Here is a 20,572-nt window from a genome sequence, read left to right as displayed (position 1 = left end):
GAAAGAGACACTATATGGAAACTTAATTTTAATATTCTGAAAGAAATTCAGCTTCGTAGAGCGATGTACGAGTTTTCGTATAGCAAAAAAATTCCAGAAGTATGCCCGTAAATATTTAAAAGGCAAACCAAATGAAATTGTCAGCTTGGCTCTCAAAAGAGCCTATTAAAAAGTCCAGAGTGAAGTTCTTACATCAATGGTTCCACACCTGATAAGCTATGTGTGTCGTCGTCACTGCTGGTCTCAATTTCGTAATCGTCATCGCTGGGAAGACTTTCATCATCGTCGTCGTTGCTGTCAACCCCACAATAACAAGTCTTTCGGCTTCTTCATTTGATATTCCATCCTGCTGCCGATACATATTCTCTAAGCGTTCAACATGATCACAACCCCTCACCCATTCCTCAACATAAGCTGAACGAAATGTTTCTTCTGTCAACTTCAATGTATCTTGCAGAGACAATTCAACATTTTGTGCCGCAACTCGCTGCTTTACAGTTCCCCATATCTTTTCAATGGGTGAAAAATCACAATGATATGGCGGCAATTGTATGGGAATTTGGCCGCTTTTTTTTTTTTTCTAAAACGCGATGGGAATAGTATGTTGGATTTGGCTTATTTTTCCTCAATGAGTTCTATTTTCATCGAAGGGAATATTATTTAAACGAAGCCAATTTTGAATATTTAATTTCTTCGCGCTGGTCGATGGTGGTTTGTTTATCTGATGAACGTGATAAGATGCTTTGTCCATCACACGCCGCCCTGGTATTAACTTTTCCTGCAACCACTTTTCAAAATTTGTAGCATTCATGTCATCATGGTAATCACCTGTTTTACATTGTGATTTGAATATAAGCAGCGCATTTTGAACAAATGCTAATCTACCCCCAGCCAGCATGAACAATAATGAGTCGTGATCCAGAACTGCTATTTACAAGAACACCATCTTCGTCTACACTTTGCCAACATTTTTTAACTTTGCAACTAGGGTGAATATACGTCTCATCTACACACACAATATTTTTCCCTTGTTCTCTGTATTTTTTTAATATTCCTGAGGAAATGTGCTCGCATGCTACAACATCAACCCTTTCCATAAGTTTGTACGGCTTATCTTTATACCTCTTATATTTGAATCCCATTTCAAGAAGAACCTTCCTTAACGTTTCAACACAACCCTTAAATTCTATTTCCTTTTTGGCACATAAAAGTATTTTGCGTAATGCAGAAACTTCATTTACGTAAAATTCATGCAAAATTCTAGGAAGTATACATTTATCCATATCATCAACTTCGATAAGTTTTCTTTGTTTTTTCTTACCTGATGTTGATAATTTCTCCCCCTCTTTGAGTGTTCGTGCCTCTCTTCTTATCTTCTTAATAAATCGTTCAGATTAATTAAGCATTTCCGCTGCTCTTTTCGTAGCATTGTCCCGAGGTAATATCCAGGAATTGGCTTCCTTTTCCCTGTCACAGAAATCGATGACATTCCGAATTACTTCACGGGCTTCGCTATGCACTGTCTTGTTAGCCATTCTAAATAGCTTACGATCTTCACTCGCCAAAACCAAATGACTGAATGACAAATTGACAACACAGCCGACGTCATTCACTTCCTCCCCAAAGCAAAGGGAAGATTTCCTCCGCAAGAAGGTGGCGGAGGTGGGGCCGAAGTATAGTTTACACATTTTTCGAGGGCACAGGTGAGTTGGACAGGCTCTAACGTATCTATTCTACAGTACAGATTAAGAACAAGGAACAAATTTATGTCACAGTGAAGATCAAAATGTCTTAGCAGAAATAGTATTTTTATGCCTTCTATACTATACTATTGTTGATTCATGCTGATACTCCACTTGGAACAGAGAAAGTTCAGGAGCGCCACCAGAGACATTTCAAAATTTTCAATTCTTTCACTGTCTGCTAATGCCTTCTGGTCTGTTATTTTCTTGGCGCCAGCCCAAAATCACAAACTTCCATGAGAAAAACACGCACCATACTAGGCTGTATAGTCACTACATCCTGCATCTGTTTCGGTTTCAGGCAAGGCTTGTTCTAGATGGTTACAAACTACCTTTACATTACAACTGCATAGTAAAGAACCACAGCTTTTAACGTTGTCTCTAATTAATAAATTATAAATATGTTCTCCGGCCATAACAGCAAGTTCCTTAAGAATTACTCTTACTTAGAGATACCAATAGATTTTACGTCTGAACTTTCACATAAGTGTCCCTTAATCTTCACTTTTTTTTCTTTTTTTTTAAACAGAAGCTACATGCAGTTTTTATAAAGTCAAGCAACAGCTCTATTTCGTCTATAAAGTCAAAGTTCTATTTCGTTCAGTTTTGTTTGAATTACTTGCCTACTGTTTTGCTCTTTGTTATTTAATGTTGCTCCGGTTCCCTACTCCGACCCTATGATTTGTTTACGCAAAAATAAACTACTCAAATAACTTATAATCCAAAAACCGGAATATTCGAGATCTATTTGTCAATAAAAATATACAGGAGGTGGGGGCCTAGCCGCACAATACGAACAGGAATATCGCAAAATGAAATGAAATCTTCGCGGTTATGCCGTGTAGGCTAAAGGAGACGATGAAGATGAGAAATGAATGAAATGGTGGAATGAAGAAAGTGTAGGAGAACATCGAGAAAACCCACGCACACGGTGTTTGTCCACCACAAACAGGAATAACGCAATACTTCTTCAGCCGAGTTTGAAGTTCATAATCTGCGTACCAGGAACAATCGTACTTGGGGAGCCTGAACTGCAGAAAAGTCTAATTTTTAGAAAAGGCGATTATCTATTGAGCTTGCGGGCATGTTAGTCCATATAGAATCTCGGTTTCAATTTTTACTTGCTATCCCATTTTAGGATGCTTAACTTTGTAAAATCAACGGAAGAAATATGTTACTAGATTTCACAATAAGATTGTATAAGTAATCAAAATATAACGGGTTCTTACCTCTCATATGTACAATAAGGCAGAAATATATTCTTTATCACATAGTACTTCATAAGGAAGACATGAGGAAGTGAAGTGCTATGTAAAGGTAGCGTTCAGAAAGCAGCATAAAAGTATCCAAAGTTGTGCCACACACAAGACATGTGCTTTTATGCTATGGATATGAAGTGTTTTTCAACTATCTTTGTTTATGCGTATACCCACAGTCGCTGATGTGCCTACTCCCTAAAAATGCAGCCCCGTCTGGGCTTAACTATTGCGCTACAGCCCTGACCCTAGGTAAAAATTTTAGTGGCCACCTAGCTGAACGACTGAATGGAGGTTAGAAGCTCGGCAGGGCCCGTATTTTTCTACCTTTATCATGTTGAAAATGGCCGGACATTTTGAAATTTTACGTTGGATCGCCGTCATTATATATATATATATATATATATATATATATATATATATATATATATATATATATATATATATATACAGCGAAATTAGTGTGTCTCCTGCTTCTACTCTGAAAATTCCTATTTAAAAGACCGAAGATTGTGCTTTGTAGCATGGATACCTGCTATTAAAAAAAAAAAAAAAAAAAAAAAAAAAAGATGCCATGTTGAAATTTTACATTGGAATGCCGCCAAAGTCTATACAGGAAATTGAGTGCGTCTCGTAGTTGGGCCTTGAATATTTAAACCCAAAGACCGAAAATTGTATCCGATAATGTGTGTGGTACAGGCAGACAAACGAACAAATGTACATCGAATCATCCCAGAAGTCTTAGTAACGTTCGCCAAATATGAATACCAAATATATTGATTTAAAACAAAGACATAATTCATGTATTATAAAATAAATGTTTCAAAATGTCTTGTATGGCACATATTTTCCAGCGTAAAATAAATGGTTTTATTTTGGCAGAACCATTTATTTTACGCTGGAAAATATTTGCCATACAAGACATTTTGAAACATTTATTTTATAATATATGAATTATGTCTTTGTTTTAAATCAATATATTTGGTATTCATATTTGGCGAACGTTACTAAGACTTCTGGGATGATTCGATGTACATTTGTTCGTTTGTCTGCCTGTACCACACACATTATCGGATACAATTTTCGGTCTTTGGGTTTAAATATTCAAGGCCCAACTACGAGACGCACTCAATTTCCTGTATAGACTTTGGCGGCATTCCAATGTAAAATTTCAAAATGGCATTTTTTTTTTTTTTTTTTTTTTTTAAATAGCAGGTATCCATGCTACAAAGCACAATCTTCGGTCTTTTAAATAGGAATTTTCAGAGTAGAAGCAGGAGACACTCTAATTTAGCTGTATATATATATATATATATATATATATATATATATATATATATATATATATATAATAATGACGGCGATCCAACGTAAAATTTCAAAATGCCGGCCATTTTCAACTAGCAAATATCAACGCTACATGGTGCAGTTTTCAGACTTTTAAGTTGAAATTTTGAGGGTAGAAGCAAGAGACATTCTAAATTTGCTGAGTAGATATTCTCGGCGACCCAATGTAAAATTTCAAAATGGCGGCCATTTTTTCAAAACAGTAATCACTTTTTTCAGAACATAAAATTGTTACAAGTCGCGACAATGACAATCTTGAAATGTAAATCACATTTTAATACTTTTACCCCAAATACATTGAAATATTTCGAAAAAAAAAAAAAAAACGAAAATACCCGAAAATCCCATATGGGCCTATGTGGGTTGGGTTTTTCCAAACCCTTCCGCTAGCCACTAGATGACCTGGGAAGGCTGTTGTATATGTCGTGCATAACAAGTTGCACAAGATATGTTTGATCCTTTCCCAACACTTAAAATTTGTTTTCCAGTTTGGTATAGTTGAAACTGCACTATTTCGACTCGCCCTTTTAAGAGTTGTAAATTATCGGTTTTCATGAGAGTCACACATGTGATAAGTGTCATTATTTATTGGATGTAATACGTAGTATTATTTCTGTCAACTTGTATTAAATGTATTAGATATTCTTATTTTAACACTGATTTTTATTATTCTTCAGGAAATTTTCGGGAACTCTGTGACTTGCTCAACAAATCAACGGAAGTTTTGATAAAGAATGGACAACATTTAGACACAGTGTTAGAGACATTAGATTTACAACAACATTCTTTAGGTGTTCTTGCAATTTTACGAGTGAAATTCTCTCTCCCGGCTCCAGCGACACCAGATCATGAACTTCTGTTCGCGCAGGTGCAGGAATTTATCACTGGGTGCAACGGAGAACAAGTGCGTTTCGCACCTGATACTTGTAAGTACTATATATACCACTATAAATATACCACATTGACTTGACACCTAGTCTTCCGTTTCAGGCGCTGCTATCGGCTGAAGGAATTCCACTCTCTTTCGCTAAGGCTCTCTCGCTTAGCAGCTGCTGAACCCTTATTGGCTAAGCGCGTGGGTGTGTCGGGGTGTGAGCTTTAGTTCGCGTTTTTGCCACGGCTCAAAACATTTTGGCAGCACAATAAAAGCATTTAACAAATACTGACTCGTTCAAAATTGTTGCAGTAGTATTGTAGCTTGGCTAATTTATTTAGAATAATCAGTTTCATAGGAACTGGTTCCTCGGACCAGTTTAGAACTGTTCCAAGGGACTACGTTTCACGGTGAATATATATATATATAGGGTGCGTCAAAAAATGTATACACACTGAACCGTCATAGAAAATTTATGTTCCGTTCTACAAGGTTCAATAGCTGGAAATGGAAAGCTTAAAGTCCAATTTGTTGCACAGATGTACTTTCTCACGCAAATGTGATTACTGTTCAAAATGGCGACCTTCAGTATCCATTCTGACATCTTGATAATACTTTTTTTTTAATTATTATTATTATTATTTTTTTTTTTTTTTTTTTTGTCCCGGCAAAAATAAGTGTGTTACAAAAATACATGTATTATTAATGGGAGAGAATCCTCCCTTTTACGAATACGGACAGGAATTATTCTCAGCTCAGACATCTTTTGCAATTTGAAAATAAATGTTGAGTCCTTCAACTAATTCAGCAGTTACAATCAAACTTCAATCAAGAACTTGGGTCCACAGACAACTATTGCCGAGTTTCTTTCCAAGAAATTCATAAACCATTATAATTAGTTATTTTTGCCCGTTTTCAGTATGTAATAATGTTGCTTGCTTTTGTTAAATTAATTTTATTTTTAGTGAATTAAGAAACGTTTTATGGTGGTTTGACTTATACTTGAAAAGAAAATTTCTTAAACTTATATTTTCCAGAGTTACATAAATTTGTGTATTATGATTCAAGACCGGCAGTTATGCAGGGTGTCTGTCGGTCACGAAGAAGTCACGAAATCAGAAAACGATCATGAAAGTCAAGAAATTTAATTTTTTGGGTCACTTTTTTTTTTTTTTTTTTTTTTAATCTGTACACATATAAGTACTGACTGAAAACTTTGTTCCATAAAACGTCAAAATTTACCGCCAAAAATGTCTATAGTCGGCTTTAGACGCTAGCAAATTGCAAGCAAAGCATGCTTTCTTTCGCATACATGAAAATTCAGCCTGATTCGCACTTAAATTCGTCCTTAAGAGTGCTACGAAATTTTATGGTTTTGGAAAGAAAAAGTCACTAAATTTCATTTTGGAATTTTAGTAGACACTCTGTTATGGCAAAGTCTCACATATTACCATTTTTACAAGAAATCGAGAGTAAATTAGGGTTCCTACTGGTCAAAGAAGTCAAGGTATACTTAGGGAAATTTTATAAAATAGATTTTTTCTAACATTAGTTGTACACCAATTTCAGCTTAGGCAACAATTATAATACCTATTTGATTTCTTTTTTTTTTTTTTTTTTTTTTTTTTTTTTTTTTTTTTTTTTAATTCTGAAATATTGTGTCTTCAGAGTAATTGATTGTCAGACGTTTGTGTGTAGATATTAATGATCTTAGTACGGGACGTTGCTCACTTTTTGATGGGAGGTAAGTGGAATGTGTGTAGCAATTGATTACTATTTGTCTCTATAGAACAAATGTTCTTACATATAAATATTCACAGTTATTTATTTCTTTATCGTATGTGTCAACGTCATCCGACACGTGTCATGAAAGTCAGGAAATTTCCTGCCAGAAGTCAGGGAAAGTCAGGGAAATAAGATTTCTCCAGATCTGTAGGAACCCTGTAATTGCAGTTTACCGGAAATACGATTACATTGCTTGCCGTTATCGAGGAATGCTCCTCTTCTCTCAGATATGGGATATAACGCTTTTCAGCGCTAGGGATGAATCATTGTTGACTAATTAAAAGCTTTGAAAACTTGTTTGATGTTCCTATGAAGGTAAGGTTTTAACGTTCATCAAATATGATCCTTTTACATCGGTAGATACTAAACGATTATTCTTTTTGGGGCCTCAAACATCATCTTGAAGGTTGAAGGACCTAAATATCGTATGAACAACCTAAAGAAAATACGATATTGTGGAATCAGACGTTAAACTATATTGTATGGCATTACTGCTTTATCAAGTACCCTGGTAGACTTTACGTGTTTGAACTGTTTTATTTAACATAGTTTTTGGCCACTATATTCATTACAGGGTTCCGACTGGTCAGGGAAACTCAGGGAAAAAGACTGGAAATCAGGGAAAGTCAGGAAAAATTTTATAAAACATATTTTTTCTAACATTAATTGTACACTAATTTCAGCTTAGCCAACCATTATAATACCTATTTATGGGAGGTAAGTAGAATGTACGTATGACCAATTGATTACTATTTGTCTCTATAGCAGGGTGTCTATTGGTACTGGAAATACTTGAATTATACTGGAATATAATTTTGATACTGGAAATATACTGGAATTTTGATCCAAATATTGGAAAAATTATGAAACGTAATTTGTCAACAGTACTTTTTTTTTTTTTTTTTTTTGTAATTATTTTAGTAGTCTTAGAAAATTTTTTACCCATTGAGATTGTAAATTTTTCCAAAGCAAGAGTTGTATACGTTTTGTAATTAGATATTTAAAGCAATAGGTGGAGTGGAGAGCTGTGAGGGAAGTTGGAAAGCCCTTTAAAAATATTAAAAAAATCATCCTATTAAAAAAAAATCAAGGTTAAATAAATTTATTACAAATAAAATATTCTTTTGATGGTAAAATAATTACAAACCTGAAATCATCAAGAGTGTGATTATTCTTAAAGAACTTTAAAAAAATCATTGTATTAGGTACATGAATTTTGCTGATAGTTATACAGAATAAACTGGAAAAATACTTGGGGGCCGCGGTGGCTCAGAGATAGAGCATTCACCTCTGGTACTAGGGGTCCGGGTTCGATCCCAGCCCTTGCCAAGTGAACTTTGTGGTGGACAAACACTGTGTGAGTGGGTTTCCTCGGGGTTATCCCGTTTCCTCCCACTTTCTTCATTCCACCATTTCATTCATCTCACATCATCACCGTCTCCTTTAGCCTAGCCGGCATAACCGTGGGACGTAAAACTCAATAATTTCATTTCATTTCATGGAAATATACTGGGATTTTGTAAATGAAACTCAGTAGACACCCTGTATAGAATAAATGTTCCCATATATAAATATTTACCGTTATTTATTCCTTAGTTATATGTCAACGTCATCCGACACGTGTCATGAAAGTCTGGGAATTTCATGCCAAAGATCAGGGAGAAGTCAGGGAAATAGATTTCTCCAGATCAGTAGGAACCTTGCATTAATGAATTTTCTTGTAGTTTTATGTTAATAATACTAATTCTGTGACTTGTAATTTTCTTTCGTGTTTCGTTTTGATGTGTTCTGGTTTTTGACACTTTGAAAGGCATACTTAATAATCGGTTACAATCCTTAGTGTAAATTGTAGTATTAACGCATTTAATGTGGGCTTTGGTAAAATAGTGACAAAAATACAATAAAAATATTAATTTTTCCAATATAAACTAGTATTTTTTTAATTGCCGTTTTAAAAATTTATTTTGTCATTTTGTTTGCAATTTTTGCTGTTCTATTTTTCCACAAGTGCAAGTCTTTAGTTACGATATTATTCTTTCTATATTAACATCGGTACCGTCATCGTCAACTCGTAATGTACATTTATCTTTCATCCACAGATGCCGAACTATGCCACGCCTTCACCCATAGTCTTGTAGAATTAAAGCTTCCTCAAAGAGGGATAGTTCTATTAAAGAAAGCCATTCAAAAAATTCAACTCTTCGATTCGCAGCTCACTTCTATTCATGCTGATTTATGTCAGTTGTGCTTGTTAGCAAAATGTTTAAAACCAGCTTTGAAGTTTTTGGACACTGATGTTACAAGTATTAGTCAAGAGGTAAGTAATCTAATAGTAACGTAAGGTAAATGATATTTAATTAAGAAATTAGTCCAACTATTGCTTGTACGGATTTTTGTGCACCGACAGCATTGTTCTCTCTTTCTAGTATTCCTCATCTGTCTCTTGAAATTCCAGTCCGACTTTAGTATGATAACATATTCTTCTGTCGTACAATTGAAAATATGTGACCAAATCTTCCTCCTCTCCCCTCTCTCTCTTCTTTTAGTAATTCCTTTGTCAAGTCGTTTGAAGAATACACACCCTGCAATATTCCCAAAACTACTCAATTTTTCTTCCTCCTGCAGTAAAGATTATTATATATACTAGCTGGACCTGCGCTCTCTATACAGCGCATCATTTACATATGAGCAGCAATCTCCTTGTTATTCCAAACAACACATGTAGGCCTACGTGGCCCTTTACAGACACAAGTGAAAGACGTCGTGATAAAAATCGGTAAACGGTACCATAAAGGGGAGATTTTTTCGATTATTTTCTCAGTATCTCGCACCGTTTGCAAGATCTGAGCCTACTTCCGGATGGGGTTTCTAATTCATGTATGATCAGTTTTTTTTTTCTTGCATGCTGTTTGTAAAAGCGAATACATTACACACACAATTAATTATGTGAGTGATACATAGTGTTCATTGGGCAAAACACTCCAAACAATAAAGATTCATTTTAGACTGGAGAAATAGTAAATCCTTCGTTTTTCATTATCATTTAACCATGAAACAAACGCCTGAAAGATATACAACTATGTTGTTGGAATGTATAACTCGTAGGATATAATGCTTTATTTTTTTTTTTTAAATTTCAACATTTCCAGTGTACTCCTAAAAAATGTAATAAAGAAATAACGGCCATGCTTAAAGAACTGAAAATCTACACAAAGTTTGCAATCGATCAGTGAAAACCCAATCTTTCTAGAGCCTATCGTTCCCGAGAACTCATTATCGAAAGGATTGGCCGCAAACATAAACTTTACTAGCATTTTAATATATAGATGTTTCTGGTGTTTTACATACTTTGTTTCTTAGATGTATTATCAAACATACTTCCAAAATGATGTGACGTGACAAATATATTTACTGTTTTTTTCGACGATTTTGATTTACTTGCCTTTTAAAGCCAAATGCTTTTCTGTTTAGGTTCACCTAAATAACTCACTGGTGCTTATACTTGAAAACATACCTTTTTTTCTGAACGAAGTCATGTAATTTATTTACATTCCATCTTATTTTATTGTCGTTTACTTCGTAGCAAATCATGCGTGCCGTTTCATAATTGGAAATTATTTCACGTTTGGTGATCTTTGTAGTGCGATACATATAAAGGTGAAATGTAATCTGTATTTTAGTTGATAATAAATTGTAGGTAAAGTTTTAACAGTCTTCATTATGCTGAAAGTGTAAGTCAAATATCTAAAATAATCTCTAAATAAAAAGACACGTGTAGCGTCAATAATTTCAATGACCTGCTGTTTTTTGTAAACGAGTAAACCGTGAATTACTTGTTGAGCTGCTGACAGTTTACATGTTTATCTTGTGATTTCTTCATCCATCTGGAAATAATTAATTTTCCTAAGTACTCCGTAAATGTTGACACTCACCAATCACTAGGGAATATATTAAAGGCAATTTAATGTTAAATTAAAATCAGTTACTAATATAATTGTACTACTTACCAGGGTTGGAAAAAACATGGTTTTTATTAAAAAAAAAAAAAAAAAAAAACAAGTTTGTTTTGGTTTAAACCAGTTTTTTTTTTTTTTTTTTGTTTAAATAATTTACGCTATGTATTTATATTAGATATGGACAGAAACTAGTTTGTTTCGCCTTGGTGTTATTATACAACAACAAGGTTATACTGGAAGGGGTCTAATAAGCTTAAAACGGAATCTAAACCGCTTCTCTACTTACATCCAAGAGAAATTCTCTCATTTGGACACGAAACCGGAACTAATTGGTCATAAATACGATTGCCAACTCACTCACGAAGGACTCCTGATAAAAATACGTTGTACTGATCTTTACATAGCAGTACTTGTTAATATAATTGTCAAAGTCATTTCAAAAGGACAAAAAGATAAACAGTTACATAAGTAGAATTATATATAAATCGGGAAACTCCCGCCTTAGCGATTGGAAAAATCCTGTTATTAATTTAAATGTATTAGTATGTAAAATTTTAAGGTCAACATATAATAATCACTACGCTAAAACTGAGGTATTAAATTACAAATTTGGTATGTAGATATCATTCAATAAAACTAAAACAAAGTCAAATCCAAGTTGATGTTGGAAGCTACGTAGGCAGTTGATAAATTTTGCCAATTTCTATCAATAAGAGGCAAGCTTGGCTTCTTTATAAAACAACAGGCATTCATTCAAGTAGAAATACATAATTTGGTTTCATTTCGTATGTACGGTATCCTTATGAAATACCAAGGTTATCACGGAGAAGACTTTCGCTTAAAGGGATAACTCGAATCGCTACTTGGTTTACACTTGAAAGATGGGTTATGGTTCGAGCGAGAATTGAACCATTGATTGAAAGGTGAAAAGTAGATAAACGTAATGCGGATGGTTTGATATGTGGAAACGTCACCATTAAGTTCACACGATTTAAAGCATTTTTCGTTTTTTTCTTTCTTTTTTTGTTTAAACCAGTTTTTTTTTTTATTTTTGAAAAAAAAAACAGCTGGTATAAACCAAGGTTTAAACCACCTTGGTTTAAACCAGCCAACCCTGCTACTTACTTTCCTTCAGTGACTTTAATTTAGCATTTGATTGCTTTTAGTACATTATAAGAAATTTAATTTTTAATTCCTTTGTTCGAATTAAAAACAAGTAAGGTCCCTATGCATGTCTTTGTATTAACAATGAAAATTTTTGATCATACACTTGAGCGATGTTGTGCTTCGTATCTATTTTGTTTGTTTTGAAAGACTCGATGTTTGAGCATCATTTTATGTCGTTTTTGTCAGATGTATATGTGTTCCTTTTCATTCAGTTTAACCTTCATCGATTATGCCCTTTAGGCTGAGAGAGACGGATGATTAAAGCAAGTGAATGATATTGAAGAATTGGTGGAATGAGAGTGTGGGAGGAAATGGGAGTACTCCGAGAAAATCCACGGGTACAATGTTGGCTACCGCAAACGTACTTGGTCTGGTATCGAACCAGGGATTCCACGTACCAGAGGTAAGCGTTCTACCACTGAGCCACCGTGCTCCCCAATGTTCCATTTCGTCGTGCCTATATAAGTGATTTAGCAGGTACATGAGATTTTATAGACATTTGGAGAATCCAGCGGGTTAATTGAAAAAAACTTCATAACATGTTCTTTGGGAGCACTCATGCTGTGTTAAAAAATATAGTTAGTGAACTTATGCTCAAAATTATTCATATATGTGAAAAGAATACTATTCTTATCCATTATTCGATAAGCTCGTTCGTCATGTAACTTTCCAATGTGGATTATTTTCTTTGATTTCAGAATGGCCACTTCGATGCTAGGCACTTTCTTCAATATTATTATTACGGTGGAATGATATATGCGGCTTTGAAGAACTATGATCGGGCGCTGTATTTCTTTGAAGTAGCCATTACAACTCCTGCAATGGCAGTCTCTCATGTGATGTTAGAAGCCTACAAAAAGTACATTCTAGTGTCTCTTATTTTACATGGCAAAGTAAGTACATCTCTAGTGAAATATGTTGTAGTGTTATAAAAATTCTATACCGAATTCCACTGTTTGACATCATTAAAGTAGTAATATGAATATCGGCATTTATGTACTAAGCTTTCCACAGGTATACGAAGATTAAATTTATTTATCCCTCAGTGTATTTTGATAAAGCTGCTTCTTACATTTCAAGCTGTAAGTATTGAGATTTTAATATGTGATAGATATCATTTTACACAAAGTGTACTATGTGAATAGTAAAACTTGTTACTTTTTTGCGCGCGATTATTGACTTGATTAATATTTCAAGCAGCGTCTTTATTGTGCCCTTTCTTATTATACAAGGTGTGGCTATTAATATCCAGGACTGACGTCACAGCACGAAACCGATCACTTGCCCGAGAGAGAAGCACTGCTGGTATCCGGAAGGTAGTACAATTGCACATCCTCCCCGAAGCGCGCGCAAGTTGGAAACAAGAGCTTGGCTGGGAAAGACGCGTGGAAACGTATCTGCTGCAGTGTTGTTGTCAAAGTGGTAAAGTGGTGTTGTGGAAGTGCAGAAATGGAGCAAAGGGTGAACATCAAATTCTGCTTCAAACTGGGCAAAGGTGCGACAGAAACACATGCAATGTTGAAGCAGGTGTATGGTGAGAAAACATTATTCCGTTCTCGCACATTTGAATGGAATGGACGTTTTTGGGACGGGCGCGAAAGTGTTGAAGATGACGCCCACACTGGAAGGCCGATTTCCTGAAAGAATTGAGAGTTTCCGAGCTTGTAACATCGGATCAGCGACTGACTATTCGAATACTGGCCAGTGAACTGGACATCGACAAAGAAATGGTTCGCCAAATTTTGACGCAAGACCTAGGGAAACGCAAGGTGTGTTCCAGATTTGTTCCGCACTGTTTATCGGACGAACAAAAACAACTCAGAATGGACGCATGTGGTGAACTCATCGACAACATTGACGCTGACCCTGCTTTCCTGGATTCGATAGTAACGGGTGACGAATCTTGCTGTTACCAATACGACCCTGAAACCAAGAGACAGAGCGCAGAATGGCGGTCTCCCACTCCCCTAAACAGAAAAAGTTTCAATTTCAAAAATCAAAGGTCATGTTAATCTCTTTCTTCGATAGTGAAGGACTTATCTTGAATTTGTTCCACCTGGCACGACTATTACAGGACAGTATTACGCAGAAGTTCTTGCCCGACTCCGACAAAGAATTCGCAGAGTACGTCCCGGTTTTCGACAGAATGGGAGTTGGTTTTTGTTGCACGACAACGCCCGCCCCCCACATTGCATTGCCAGTGAATCTTTTTTTGTTTGCTAAGCATGAGGTCGTGGAGCGCATCATTCGCCATACTCTCCTGACTTGGCCTCCGCACTTTTTTTTGTTTGTTTGTTTGTTCCCACAATTCAAAACTGTGATGAAAGGAACACTGTGGATGTTGAAGACATCAAGAAGCACGTGAGTCGATATTGAAGAGCCTTCCGAAAGAGGACTTTAAAAGTTGTTTCCACAACTTATACAGCCGAGCACAGAAGTGTATTACGGCAGGTGGGGATTACTTCAAAACATATTAAAAGGGTACGTTTTTCACATCATCTGTTCTGGTGTTATTACAGCAGTCCTGGAAATTAATAGCCACACCTTGTATGATTTTTTCCATAGTAAAGGAGATGGTTGAAATAATAATCAAGTCGCTATAGGCCATTTGTTACAATTTGTCCTTGTGACAGTTGCTTTCCTGTTTTTTTTCCTTCTTGCACGGGGGTTCATAACAATTAGGCAAGAACTGTTTCTATGGCAACAGCACGTTCAGCCAATTATAGTGGCTCATTTCTCTCGCTCTGCAACATTCCATCCTTTCCGCACGTTGTTAATTTGAATATAAACAAATGCAGATTGTTTTAGTCGAACGTCAACTTGAGTAATGGACCTGCTTGTTATTGAGAGTATTCTTTTTAGTTCTCTTTTGTATTATTTAATTTTATAAAACAGATTTACTTGCAGTGAATAATTTCCTGTTTCAACACCCGTCGCAAAAGCTGGCAACACAGCGTTGAGTACCATGTGCGCGCAGCAAGCTGTTAGAAAGGACAAGTAGTATCAATTGAAGTTTAAATCACGCAAGAATCCAGTCCCATATTGAAGTTCTTCCTCAAAAGAACAAAAGTGAGATCAAAATAGGTTACAAGTAGGCCATTCAGAAAAAAAGGGAACGTTTTCGTGTTTATCTGTAATGGTGCTGTATTATCCAAAGATTGCTGAAACAGCTTAGTACGGTTGAAGTGCATTTGGACGTAGTTAATTGTTTCACTTGTGGTATCAGATCATATCTTTAATATCCATTAAATTTATTAAAAACTCATCTTGTGTGTAATTTAGTTGTCGCTTTGTTGTAATAACACAGAAACCATTTTGCAAAGACGACAAAGTAATCGTATTCCCAAGTATGCAGTGAAGCGTTTCACAAGTATTAACAAAATTCTTATATACTTACCATTCCGTGTGTTTCCTCAGTTTCTCTTTATTTCTCAAGGCATTGATTTTTTTTTTCAAGACTTAAAAGGACAAAAGTTGAGATATAGAAGAGGTTACAAGGATAAAACCAATCGGAGGAATAAACATCAAAATGACTTAGATAAAATAGTCATATGACTATAGACACTTGGTCATCACCGAGGCACTTCTTCGAAAGAAAAATGAGATATGGTAAATAAATAATACGACTTAAAAACAAAAATGAAATAGAAACGTCTTTTGACACACGTTGAATTTACGAAGATTGTTATTTCAATTTTACCTTATACCTGTTGTACTTTCTCTTTTACCCTTTCGAGGAAGAACCTAGATATGACTTGGAGAAAAGTAAACATTAATGGTAAATGTCAGAAATGATTTTTGTAATGGTCTATCTGTGACGCACGTATAGTAAAAACTTTTAAACATTAAAGTAACTTCTGTGGATAACAATTTGCTCCTTGCGATCTGTACAATGATGATGCTTTGTATTGTAGGTCCTTAATATACCAAAATGTACATCACAAGTAGTAGGAAGATTCATTAAACCTCTTAGCCAGCCATATCACGATTTAGCAACTGCCTATGCTACCAACAGCTCCGAGGAAGTACGCACAGTGTTAAATAAATACCAGGAAACTTTTGTCAGGTATGTATATGGACTCATTTTACTTCATATAATTGTTTGTTCTTTGTATGAGTTCTCTGATAAATAATTGAGACCAAAGGGACTTAAAATAACCTAACTTAAAACAATCACTCGAAGAAACAAACATGCAAACATATATCGTATCCTGTTTCAATCTAATCCATTCAGAATTGTTATAATCTGTCTTCCTGTGGACTTCTTAAGTAAATTATGTATGTCTCCCTTTTGTATTTCTCATTTAGCTAATGTCGTGTCTATCTTAAAGGTGTCAATTAGCGACTGAAAATATATTCGCTGAGGACTTGTCCTCCTCTCTTTTGGCTCCTCTTACAAGTAGTATACTCACCACTGTTAGAACTGTGCGTCACTGTTAGGAAAATACAACAAAAGTTACAATCTGCTAATCAGCCATTAAACTGTCCGTGGATCATTCGTGTAACCAGTTCTCTGTGAATGAATCATACAGTGATCCATAAACAGTCAGTATAGAGTAGAATAGTTTTTGTTCGTGTGTTTGCGTCATTTACAGCCCGAGATAGAAATAAAAACATTTGTCGAAATAGCCGGTTGGTTCAGACATTTTCTAGTAATTTCAGGGAACAGTTTATAGGTTATTTTTTAATTTTTTTTAACGTATCCAGTACATAAATAATGTTTCACTTAAAAAGAACCTGTAAACTATGCATCAGAATTTATCAATCAGATCATTTTGTTTAGCTCTATGTGATCTATCGAGTGATATGTGTCCTATCTGTATACAATGTTTCAGTTAACCAAAAACTGAAGTATAAGAGTTAATAAAAAAAAAAATCAGCTATATCTCATTAAGGTTACTCTGTACTGTTGTGTTCCAGTACCATAATGAAAATTTCGATGAGGTTATAATTCAGCATAAGTTTCATGATAATGGGTGACTTGATAGCATTAAATTTTTGGCTTACGAAAAATATCATTTTCTCGAAAACTGCCCACAAGGACTTACCCTTATATGCAGAATTGTGTTCAACTAATGAGATCTGTCGATTGGTATATGTCTAAGGTTTGGATGTATTTTTTTTTTCTCTCTCTCTTAATCGCTAGTAATGTTTGAGTTTTCCTCTAAACTTTGTAGTTTTCAAGAAACACGTACATTCATTCATGCGAAATTAGAACGCCCAAGTTTTTGCACTCGTATAGTATAAAAGTAACCAAGAAAGTTCTGTCGCTTTGTGTGGAGGTCTATGTTCAGTTGGCTCTCACACCGTGAGTTGAATGCGAATGGATGGAGATAAGGCGAGGTCAGTTGTTAGTGTGGGTATATCCAACCTACTACCTAGTTGTGGCAGTTCAGTTACACCGTGACCTTACGGTAAGGACAAAGTGAACATGGGACCTCCACAGAGCGTTATAAGGGCGTGTATAGTTTACGAGCTCACACTGGGGTCAAACACCGCTGCAGCGGGGCGGAAAATATGCCTGGCCTTTGGTGACGGTGTCGCGACTACGCGGACAGTGCAGCGGTGGTTTAACAAGTTTAAGGACGGCGACGAAACACTCGAAGACGCACCACGTGCCGGAAGACCAACAAATGTGAAAATGAAGATGTTCAGGCAGCAATTGAGGCACACAGTGTCCAGACATGTGAGGAACTGGGACTAGAGTGGAGAAACAATTCCGCAGCACCTCCATCAACTTGGGAAGCACTACAAGTTGGGTAGATGGGTCTCACATGATTTGACTCCGGGCCAGAAGGCAATGCGAGCAGACACTTGTGTTTCTTTGCTGTCTCGTCTGAGAAAGGAGCCATTTCTGGACAGGATGTTGACATGTGATGTGAAGTGGGTTCTGTACGAAGTTCCACGGCGCGATCATCATTGGTTAGCATTCCATGAATCGATTCCAAAGCAGCCGAAACCAGCATTGCACCAGAAGAAGGTCCTCCATGTGTGTTTGGTGGACTGCTCGCGACATCGTGCATTAACTGCTACCAGTTAGAGCATCAATCCAGCTGTATACTGTCAGCAGTTGAACCGTGTTCAAGAAAAACTCAAAACTCTGTAGCCAGCACTTCTGAATCACAAAGGGGTCCTCCTGTTACAGGACAACGCTAAGCCCCAAGTGGCTAGGATGATCCGGGACACCATTCTACGCCTTGGATGGGAAACACTTTTGTATCCGCCATACTCCCTGGACATTGCACCGTCCGATTATCACCTGTTCCATTCCTTGGACAATCACCTTAGAGGACGCGTGTTCAAACCCTAGTAGAAGTGCAGAATGCACTTTATACCTTCTTCGCTTCACGGCCTATAACGTTCTACTGCGATGGAATCCATGGCCTTCCAAAACGTTGGCAGAAGGTGGTCGATGCTGATGGGGACTATTTTTGATCTTCCAGGTACGTCCTGAGTGACATATCGATGTTCGAAGGTGGTGGGTGAAAAAGCAATAAAACTTTCTTGGTTACTTTTATACAATCTACAAAATTGTGATTTTATGTATTTTTAGTTCCAATTTCTTCAATAGCAGTCACGGTGTCATCAGGTTTCATATGAAATACTGGCACAAGTTTTCCGCCATTAATCTCCTATTTATTTCTTTGGTAACTTTGTTTTTATTTCTCACTTAGGTTTATTTCCTACGCAAAATAAAGGGACACTTACTAAATAAACATTGATGTTCTGTTAATTCTATTACATTTTTAAAGTGTAAAGTTTCCTGTTACAAGAATCAGCGTTAAAATGAATAATTTTGCCTTTTGAAGTTTTGTATTCTTCTGTGTGTCAGCCAATACTGAAGAGTAAAGAGGAGTTGAACACAAGGTCCTGGCGCCTGACAGCACCCAACCTTTGAGTTATTGCTGTTATCAGAAGTTAGCATCATTAACTACTGATCCTCTAAAGAATCAATCTAATTGTTCTACGAATGTAGAATTACAAATCCCCGCCGTTTGAATATCCACTATCGAATATTGAAGTTCTAATTTAATTATAATTGGAGACTTCTGAGTGATGCATGTTTAAATTACTGTACTACTGTGAAATAAGGTGAAAACGAAACGAAGAAGGCTACCACCCGATTACAGTTGTGGACCAAGGTGGTCTAATAAACATTTACATTTATATCCTCCCCCCCCCCCCAAAAAAAAAAAAGTCAGTTTCTTGTACAAATCTATAGTGCAGCATACAAGTTGAGAGTTTCGTTGTACTAGTTGCCAAAATTTTCAGAAAAGCATGGACAACTTTTGAGCCTGTGTTTTTAATGTTTAAAATTATATTTGATTAGACCACTGTTGCACCAAAGTTCTAAATTGTTAAGCAGTATTAAACTGTGTAACTCCTACTTCAAAATAGAAAGGTTATGTGGCTACCAGAATCCGTAGAAGCCTCTCAGTTTGCGGTAAATTACCTTCAGTGATGGCAGAATATGTACTGTTTCGAAATGAAATGAAATCTTTCAATTTTACGTCTCACGGTAATGCCGTGTAGGCTGAAGGAGACGGTGGTGATGAGAAAGGAATGAAAACTGGAAGGAAAAAGGGGGAAAACCACGAGAAAACCCATGCACACAGTGTTTGTCCCCACAAAGCCTACTTTGTGCAAAGGGGAATCGAACCAGAGACCCCACACATCAAAGGCGAACGCTCTACCACTGAGCTACCGCGGCCCACGTGCTATTTTGTTGATAGTAATATCTATATTTAATTACTATCCCTAGTTTCTAAGACCTCAGTCTTTCGTAAGTCAAATAAATGATATTCCATGTTTGCGTAATTCAACGTGAAAAGGCCAAGAACGTATCATTCTTCAGTATCACTGATTTCTCGAATCCGTCGTAGGAGCTTTCAATCACAAGGCGAGATTATCCCCTTTGTTGTCGAAAAGTTGCATGCTGATTATTGTGTTCAATTAATTTTCCCTTTGTACATGCTATAAAGTAAATTTTATTCCTTAATGCGTAATAATTTTATTCCTTAATGCGTAAATTTTATTCCTTTTGCGTAATTCAACGTGAAAAGGCCAAGAACGTATCATTCTTCAGTATCACTGATTTCTCGAATCCGTCGTAGGAGCTTTCAATCACAAGGCGAGATTATCCCCTTTGTTGTCGAAAAGTTGCATGCTGATTATTGTGTTCAATTAATTTTCTCTTTGTACATGCTATAAAGTAAATTTTATTCCTTCTAGGGACAAAAATTTGGGGCTTGCTAAACAGGTGTTAGCGTCTCTGTACAAGAAAAACATACAACGACTGACCAAAACATTCCTCACGTTATCTCTGTCAGATGTGGCCAGTAGAGTCCAGTTGAGAGGGCCTTCTGATGCAGAGAAATATATTCTTAATATGGTAAGATATTTAAAATGCTTCTAAAATTAGAAATTTAAAATATTTGTCTCAAA

The 20,572-nt window shown here is 36.0% G+C and overlaps 1 protein-coding gene across 3 annotated transcripts in view; it reads left to right on the top strand.

Moving 5' to 3' along the window:
* The window catches only part of CSN3 (COP9 signalosome subunit 3), a 44,451-nt gene that overhangs the window by 5,079 nt on the left and 18,800 nt on the right, over positions 1 to 20,572 (top strand). For all 3 annotated transcript variants that reach the window (XM_081750747.1, XM_081750748.1, XM_081750746.1), the window contains exons 2-6: positions 5,023 to 5,271; positions 9,104 to 9,321; positions 12,826 to 13,020; positions 16,042 to 16,193; positions 20,360 to 20,519. In XM_081750747.1, the coding sequence (XP_081606873.1) occupies positions 5,023 to 5,271; positions 9,104 to 9,321; positions 12,826 to 13,020; positions 16,042 to 16,193; positions 20,360 to 20,519 (974 nt within the window). The remainder of the gene's footprint in view (positions 1 to 5,022; positions 5,272 to 9,103; positions 9,322 to 12,825; positions 13,021 to 16,041; positions 16,194 to 20,359; positions 20,520 to 20,572) is intronic.

This window comes from Thermobia domestica, chromosome 3 (assembly GCF_964235325.1).
Source record: "Thermobia domestica chromosome 3, izTheDome1.hap1.1, whole genome shotgun sequence".
In the NCBI taxonomy this organism is placed as follows: domain Eukaryota; kingdom Metazoa; phylum Arthropoda; class Insecta; order Zygentoma; family Lepismatidae; genus Thermobia; species Thermobia domestica.
The sequence above is the reverse complement of the archived record's forward strand: the minus strand, read 5'-3'. Positions and strand labels throughout refer to the sequence as shown.